At 30.0% G+C, this 9067-nt stretch overlaps 1 protein-coding gene across 1 annotated transcript; it reads right to left on the bottom strand.

Moving 5' to 3' along the window:
• Positions 1-302: 302 nt before the first annotated feature.
• Positions 303-1301, bottom strand: LOC114177672 (chlorophyll a-b binding protein 3, chloroplastic). The gene has a single exon (XM_028063121.1). The coding sequence runs from the start codon at positions 1223-1225 to the stop codon at positions 434-436; it is 792 nt and encodes a 263-aa protein (XP_027918922.1). The 5' UTR covers positions 1226-1301; the 3' UTR covers positions 303-433.
• Between the last annotated feature and the right edge of the window lie 7766 nt (positions 1302-9067).

Genomic DNA, 9067 nt, shown 5'->3' with positions numbered 1-9067 from the left:
TCACTGTGAGACTGTTAATAGATCACAGGACTCAATTTCAACAAACTGATTGCACATGCATAGCCAGAACTTCAGAATTCAGATTCCATCTTGAACATGTTACAGTGTTGGAATTACAATTTCATTTTCATACCAGTCAAGCGAGGAGAAGAAATTGGAATACGACAACGCCGATAATGCTCGAGTTAAAATTATGACCTAACACAAACACGTTTCTTTTACTGGAATCAACGAATCGAAGTTCAAATTGGTGGCGCCAAGAGCAGAAGAAAAAAAACCGTAAAAGAGAGAAGAAGATGGGAATTTGTAAAAAGCAAGTAACATTAAGTTGGATCGGATACACAAGATGATTATCTGAAGTACATTGCAATAACATATACTTCAACAAACAGAAATCTAAAACTCTCGAGTACACAGGTCATTCTGTTGATGCTCACTTTCCGGGGACGAAGTTGGTGGCGTAGGCCCAGGCGTTGTTGTTGACTGGGTCAGCAAGGTGGTCGGCGAGGTTCTCCAAGGGTCCCTTTCCGGTGACAATGGCCTGGACGAAGAAGCCGAACATGGAGAACATGGCCAACCTACCGTTCTTGAGTTCCTTGACCTTGAGCTCAGCGAAGGCCTCTGGGTCGTCAGCGAGACCCAATGGGTCGAAGCTGCCACCGGGGTAAATGGGGTCAGTGACCTCACCGAGAGGCCCACCGGCAATACGGTAACCCTCGACGGCGCCCATGAGGATGACTTGGGTGGCCCAGATGGCAAGGATGCTCTGAGCGTGGATGAGGCTTGGGTTGCCCAAGTAGTCGAGCCCACCCTCGCTGAAGATCTGGGAACCAGCTTTGAACCAGACGGCCTCGCCGAATTTCACGCCGTTGCGGGACAAGAGTTCGGGGAAGACGCAGCCCAAGGCTCCGAGCATGGCCCACCTGGAGTGGATGACTTCCAGCTCACGGTTCTTGGCGAAGGTCTCTGGGTCAGCGGAAAGCCCAGCAGTGTCCCAACCGTAGTCGCCTGGGAACTCACCGGTGAGGTAGGACGGGGGTTCGCCGGAGAATGGGCCCAAGTACTTGACACGGTCTGGGCCGTACCATGGGCTTCCGGAGGAGACCTGCTTGGTGGCGGTCTTCCTCATGCTGACCCTCCCGACTTCGGGGGCTGATGGGGCAAGCTTCACGGCCTTGCCAGCCAAGGAGGGGGATGAGAGTGCCATGGAGGATGCAGCAGCCATTGTTGCAAAAAACTTTGCTTTTTCTTTTTACTCTCTGCTTTCTGGTGTGGGAGTGGTGAATGGTTGGGGAGGGTGGGTGGCCTTTTATACGGTGGATGAAGCGGTTGAGCTCTTATCTTGGGCTATCTAAAACTACAATCTCATTGGGGGCTGAGATTGTGTTTGTACACGTGGCACCCTTTCAATCCACTACCGGGTTAGATTCCTCTTATGCTGTTTCACCAATGTGGGACTTCCACGTATGATTGTAGGATTCCACTAGATATTATTGCTCATTGTTATTCTATTTTGCAGGTGACCTGGAAAATGGCTTCAACTATGTGGCCATGGTTTGAGTTTGTGAGATATTTTTGGGTCCACATCCACTCTGTGGCAAGGTGCATGCGAACCACAAATTTTGAGTAGAGAAATTGTGAAAAGAACCAAGTGAAGGTTGATGGTTACGCGCGTCCATTCGGATGAAGGAGCAATTACATTACACGTCACATGAATTCAACAAACTAATCAATACGTGACTTGTTAAGGTTGGTTCACTACTTTAATATAAATAATAAATAGTTTATTTGATTTTTTTGTTTTCAAAAGAAGAGAAATCTAAAATAATAAGTTGATATAAAATAGCAGTGTTAATGGAGTTAAGTTATAGTTTACAGTTGTTTGGGAAGTTTTATTCTGCGGCCATAAGCAGTTTGGAAGAACTGCACGAGGATTTTGATCCACACATAAAAAGAGTTGTGCATGTTAGCAATGGATACTTTTACCATGTTGTTCGATTGTACATTTGATTTAGGTGAAATTCAGAGCTTATCCAAAATCTAAAATGGCAGCTTCTTATTGGATGGAAGAGGCATTTTGTGATATTCCTTTAGATAGATAAACTCTTGAGGGAAGAAAAGAAAAAAGTAAATGATATGAGATAGAAATTAAGATAGAAATCTCCAAGAGTGAATCACAGGTGGACAAATGAGATGGTTTTTCATCCCTGTTAACGGATATTATTGTGACGTGAAGTTGTACCAAATGCATTGTATAAATCATAATATTGAGGGGATAGTATTAGAATTTAGAAGAGAGTACTTGGTATAACTAATTTTGAAATGAAATTTAAAATTTGGTGATTTCACTGTTATATTTTATTCATTTTTATTTTATGTTTACTTAATTTTTCTCGTATATTTTATTTTCATTTACTTTGCCAAACACTTACTTTTCTAAAAATATTGAGATAATTTTATAACAATACGTAGAAAAAATTGTATATTTTTAATGCCAACAGAGTCAAATAAGTATATAAGAAACGTGTTAAGAAATAATTTTCTCCCAGTATAAGCTAGGCAATAGAGAATTCACGTTAAACTAAAAAGTCTTTGAAGAGCACTATTAGTAGTAGAAATAGTTATCTGACTCAATAGACCAGACCAGATAAAACTACTGACAAAACAAATAAATAAATAAACACTTTTTTCAATATCTAATTTATTATGGTTTAGAATTTCGGTCAGTTTTGCTTTTTTAACAGACTACACTTATTTAAAATCTATAACTATATATAAAGGGGATTCCCTCTTTTGTATCCACATTTCATAATTCCAATTTTACCCTTTACAATTTAATTATTTATTAAATTTTTAAAAATTAACGGTTAATTTTACAAATTTTTATAAAACTATTTATTTATCTCCTTTTTCTTTTTTCTCATACTATTCATCAACAATTATTTTTTTCATATTTTCTCCATACATTTCACTTTAATTTTTATAAATATACTTTTATTTTGTTCATTAACTTAATAACATTACAATATCATCAATTATAAATATAATTCGAAAAATGCGTACACGCAGGCGCGATAGCGCCTGTGTTTACACTAGTATATATAAAAACACTCATCTATTATAATATATGAAAAAAAAAATACTACGTGATTTACTTTATTATTTATTTTATTTTATTGAGAAGTATTATTTATTAATTATTATCTATTATAATCTATATAATATATTAAAAAATTTATTTTATTATTCATTTTATTTTGTTGACAAGTGTATTAAAAGTTAAGTTTATAATCGTTTGACATTTTTAATTTCTCTTTTATTTATATTTATTTTATCAACATATATGTATGGAATGGAAGTTATTTATTTTTTTATTCATTTATTTTATGTTTTAATTTTATTTATTTTCCTGCCACATGTACATAGAATTAATTTTTATCCTTTTATAACTTTTATGATACACCAATACTTTAATTTAGGTCACGTATTCGTATACGATACTTTAGGATACCTTATCGATACTTATCAATGAAGTATCTAATTTATAAAGTCGTAGTACAGTACAAGAAAATATTTGAATAATGATCAATTTAGTAAAAAAAAAATAATTAGTCACTATATAGGGACCAATTTAAGTATCAATTTTAAAACTAAAAATTATTGGCAACTAAAATAGTTCCAAAAATTATAATTAGTCTCTAAATTGATAACTAAAATAATTTTTATTACGAATTGATTTCTAAATTGGTCACTAACATTAGTTACCAAGATTTTGACTACCAAAATAATTGGTTTCTAAATTGGTCACTAATATTAGCTACCAAGGTTTTGACTACCAAAATAATTGGTCTATAAATTGGTCTCTAACATATTTTTGGTTACTAATTGGTCATTATTTAAGAGTTTTCCTACAGTGCTACTTTTATGATGACAATAATTTATATCTTTATGTTGATAACTTTAGTACATATAGTTTTAATTTGGATTAACACAATAACAATCATATATTGATTATGTTTTTAAGAATTATTGTACTCATTTTTAATATTCATATATTACGTATCTATCACGTATTGTATCCTATTATTTTCAAAATAAATATATTCACATATCGGATACGTGTCCTATCTGATACATGTATCATATTCGTGCATCATAATTTCATTAATTGGTCATTTTATACTATTTTATACTCTCTCTTTTTTCATTTTTAGTTTTATCTTATTATGATTTATACTGTCATATGTCATACGAAGAAATATTTTTCTAAAAAATTATTTTACTTTTTTATCCATTTGATTTGTTTTTAAACTGATTTAGCCTAAAAATAATATATTTCAACTCTATCGTGTAATATCTAATAAATTATTATTTTAGCTCTTAAATAGAACTATATTACTTTCTCAAATTTAAAACTTTTATATCAATCTCCAAAATGTCAATTATGTATAAAATTGGAATTATTTTGTCAATCAATTTAATCCATGACATGCATTCATAAAAGTTATTTTGAAAATTTGTTGCTTTTTAAAATAAATAAATAAATAATTATTTCTTTAATGTGTATCCTTATACACATTTTAATTATCATTAAAAAAGTTATAGTCTATTTTCAATATATTTATTATTAAAGAATAACTTATAATTAAAATATAAACTTCAATGCCAAATTTAGGTCAATAATTTTGAGGGAGCCAAAATAATATATACTAAAAATTTTGAATTCATCAATAATGGAATTAGAACAAAAATTTTCAGTTATTCCTTTTTTAATGTAAATAATCATATTGTCAGCAAGAAATTCATCTTTCATTTTGTTCTACAATTTTGTTTTGATAATCTTCGTAGAAAATAATAAACGAAGAATTAAAATAAGATGAATTAGACAATCAATCAAATAAAATGTTTTTAATTTGTTTATTCTTGCCAAGGATTAACATAATTCAATAATGGTTCATAAATTCTTGAAATTTGAATGGCTAGGAGCATCAATAATGAAATGTTGGAGTGAAATTTTAAACTAATCATCCTTTATCAATATACCTTTTTTAAAATTTAAGACAAAAAAAATAATTTATCACAATCTAATAAAAAAATTAGATGTAATTACTATATATATATATATATATATATATATATATATATATATATATATATATATATATATATATATATATATATATATATATATATATATATATATACACATTGGCGGAACTAGGTAATGACAGGGGGAGTCACGGCTCCCCCATTTTTTTTTTTTTTGAATTTTTTTACATATATTTATATATTTTTTAAAATTATATTATATATTATTTATATTAAGATTATATTATGGAAAATTATAATAAAAGATAAACAAAATTTTTTAATGGAGACATTAATTTATAAAAGAGATTAGTTTTTTTTCTGATTATAAAATTTTTCTACCATGTAAATTATCATGAAAGTGTGTGAAGAGAGATAAATACAAATTCTTGCATGATCTCTCACAGATCAAGGTTAGTATCTTATTATGATTTATGTATCGCTACCTATGGTAATTTTTTTTTAAGTTTTGAATTTATACAATATTGCTTATTTAATTAAAGTAGTATGAGTTTTGTTATGTTTTGCATTGTGATAATTGTGATTTGTGAATATAAATTTTATTTTTTCTAAATAGGCGAGTGGTGATAAATTTATATTAGAAAGATTATGATAAAAAGTAAATTGATTCCTTTTTTTCAAAGAGGAAGGTTTTAATAAAGATGAAAAAAATGCATTTACGTTAACTAAACTTGAGAAATTTAATAAGAACCAAGAATTTAAGACAATAAAAAACAAATCTCTAAAGTTCTCAGAAATCAAATTGATGATATACGAATGACTTATCTAAAATGGTATTCATGATTTGGTATAATGATATAATAACATGATATAATAGCAAATGATAGTAATATTTTTTTGAATTCTACTATTATGTGTGTTTGTTTTAAGGAAAGGAAATGAAGAGAAAAAATGAAGAGTTTTTCTTCTAAAGAAAAATTATATATAACAAATCTAATTTGGCCCCCCTACATTTTTAGTCCAAGTTCCGCCACTATATATATATATATATATATATATATATATATATATATATATATATATATATATATATATATATATATATATATATATATATATATATATATATGATAATCAAGCCACAATTAAAAACTGATTATGGAAAAGTACATGAGATAAAATGAATATACAAAAGGCTCATGAGATAAAATATAATGATAATTATTAAACTAATATTTAAGTATCAAATGACACAAGAGAGAGTTGTTTTTTTTTTCTCAAAAATGAAAAAGAACAAATGAAAAATGAGAACAAAAATAATTTATTTGTGTCTAACTTCCATATTATCTTTAGAAACAAAAAGAAAACATGTGATCGTAGGAGATGAATACAATTCATGAGAGATTCAAAATATAATGAAAAAGAAAATAAAAATATCTTAATAAATAATTTTATTTTTTATTGTATTTGATTTTATGTTTTGTTATTTATTAACATTAAATATTGTACTCTATAAAAGATATAGAAAGATACCTAATTTAATTTTCATATTCTCAATATACACTACATATAATCTAAAATATTTAAAAAAAAATTGAAAATTTTTAATATACATACAAATAATTTAAAATAATTTTAAAAAAAATTGGGAGGGTCATGACATCCTCCCTTTCGCCCGTTCTAAGATTCGTCTTTGATCGTTCTATACTATTTTTTTCATTCTTAATTTTATCTTTTTACAACCTCTAATTACTTGGTCATTTAATAATTTATTAAAGAATAACTTACATTAAAGTATTAATAATTTTCTATACTATTTTTTTCATTTTTAATTGTATTCTCTTATGATTTATAATTACTTGATCATTTAATAAAACAAATTTAAAAAAAATATATTTTATTTTTATTTTTTTAAAATAATACTATTAAATAATAATATACATTTATTAACAATAAAAATTATTTATACTGCCATACAAAAAAATTTCTCCTGTATGATTTTTTTTTCTTCATCAACTTAATATAAGACCCACTTTTTTCTTATTTAAAAAGGCTTTGGGCCTTGTCTTACTAGAGGGCTCAGGGTCAACCCACTAGGGACCTCTAGAATCCCCTTTCCAGCCACTAACTCTCATTTTTGTCTCCTTTTCAAAAATAGTCCACCTCTTTTCTCTCTAGTCTGAAAGAGAAGTTCTGGTAGGATACAATAAGATCCTTCCTTAAGCTTACTAAACGTTATCCTCCGCGTAAGTAAAACTCTAACCTCATCCTCCCTTTCGTTTCTTTTCTGTTTGAAAACTTCAGTTCCACTTTAACTTCTGCTAGAGTCTTAGTTTTCGCCTCCTTTGGTCTGTTTTCCAGCTCTGTAAGTTGTAATCATGTCGTGATGCTCTTCTTTTGGGGCTTGTTCTTGGGTTAGCACCTGACAAAGTAAGGGAAGCTAGAACTCCTTCTTTTTCTTTGAAATGGATTGTACTTATTTTCGTTTTGGAATATGCTAAGTATTGTTTGATTGATGATTGCATTGAATGGGGATGAATTTCATGTTTGAGTATTTATGGGTTAGAGAATTTTAGGTTGTTTAGAATGCAATTGGAATGAGAGATATTAGTTGTTGCAATTGTTCAATTTGGTATCATCTATAAACCACTTTGAAATGAGTTTGAGAAGATAAAAGTGCAAGATACCAAATTGTGCAGTGGAGCAAGTCAAAATCTCACAACCAAAAATTATATAGTGTGGCACTACCCATTTTTTTACACTGCACATTTTTCGTAAAATGAAGGTTCCTACTTTGTTAACCGTTAGAGCTGAAATTTTAACAGCTGATCCTAGACACATAGTTCTTGACTTTGACCGGTCGGATTTTGAATCGGAGGTCTGTAGTGAGAGCAGTTTTTATCGCAAGGTCCTTGTAGTTTTGGTTGTTGACAACATTGACCTTTGTTGCTTGTTTGGTGCATAACTTTCTCTATAGTTATTCAATTAAGTTGGTTATTTTTGAATTTGGTTCTTGATTCAATCATATTTAATTTGAATATAAATACAAAACTTTTGGAGTTTTACACAAGTTGTAGTTTTGTTTCTAAAATCCCAAATTGTTTGCATAATGTGTTGTTAAGTTGGATTGAATAAAAAATATAAGAATTAGTTATGTTCCAAGAGAGATATATGTGGTATGGTTTTTAATGTGTTTTCTAATGCTTGTATGAGAATATAGGAGATTTGATAGGGAAATCCTATTTGATTTGATTAGTAGTGTGTTCATTAATGTAAGAAGTCAGTATTGGAGGTTTATCCTGATACTCTAGTGCTCATTCAAGACTCATGTAGAGTGGAATGAGTCATGTGGTGAGAGGGGCAGAAGATCTTGTCTTTAAGAGAAGCCCTAGGGTTCTTATGATGATTAAATGCACTAACCTTGCGTGGTAAGGTGAAACCCATTGACAATGACTCTATAGGTAGTAGAGGCCACCACAAGTGCAAAAACCACCAAGAATCATACATCAATGTCTAGATCCAGATAATTGAGTCTAGAGTGTCATCTTGTGTGATGGGTTAGTTGATATTGCTTAGCTTGGTGTAATTGGTGCGTTGTTCGGCAATTCTTTTGAGTGATATATATATATATATATATATATATATATATATATATATATATATATATATATATATGTGTGTGTGTGTGTGTGTGTGTGTGTGTGTGTGTGTGTGTGTGTGTATGTGTGTGTGTGTGAGAGAGAGAGAGAGAGAGAGTGTGTGTGTGTGTGTGTGTATTTCTTTTTCTTTTTGCGATTAGCTTACCCTTTCTCCACTTGTGTTATGTTTTCTTGTGGCGTTTTCCTTTTTGCAATGATCACCAAATATTTGGTGTGAGCAGATGTGGGAGCTCGCAGTGATCGTAGTGATCATGGAGATATTGTAGTTTAGTTAGGCTCGTTGGATTTTGCTTATGATGGAGCCCCTTTTAAAGTATTGTTATCTTGTAGTTTGTTGCTTTGTGAGCAAATTTCCAATT

The sequence above is a fragment of the Vigna unguiculata genome, chromosome 3 (genome assembly GCF_004118075.2).
Source record: "Vigna unguiculata cultivar IT97K-499-35 chromosome 3, ASM411807v1, whole genome shotgun sequence".
Lineage (NCBI taxonomy): Eukaryota > Viridiplantae > Streptophyta > Magnoliopsida > Fabales > Fabaceae > Vigna > Vigna unguiculata.
Note: the sequence above shows the minus strand (reverse complement) of the source record. Positions and strands in the feature narration are given on the sequence as shown.

What these genes read in the sequence shown, in the direction of transcription:
- LOC114177672 (XM_028063121.1), bottom strand. Translation starts at nt 1,225, where the DNA reads ATGGCTGCTGCATCCTCCATGGCACTCTCATCCCCCTCCTTGGCTGGC.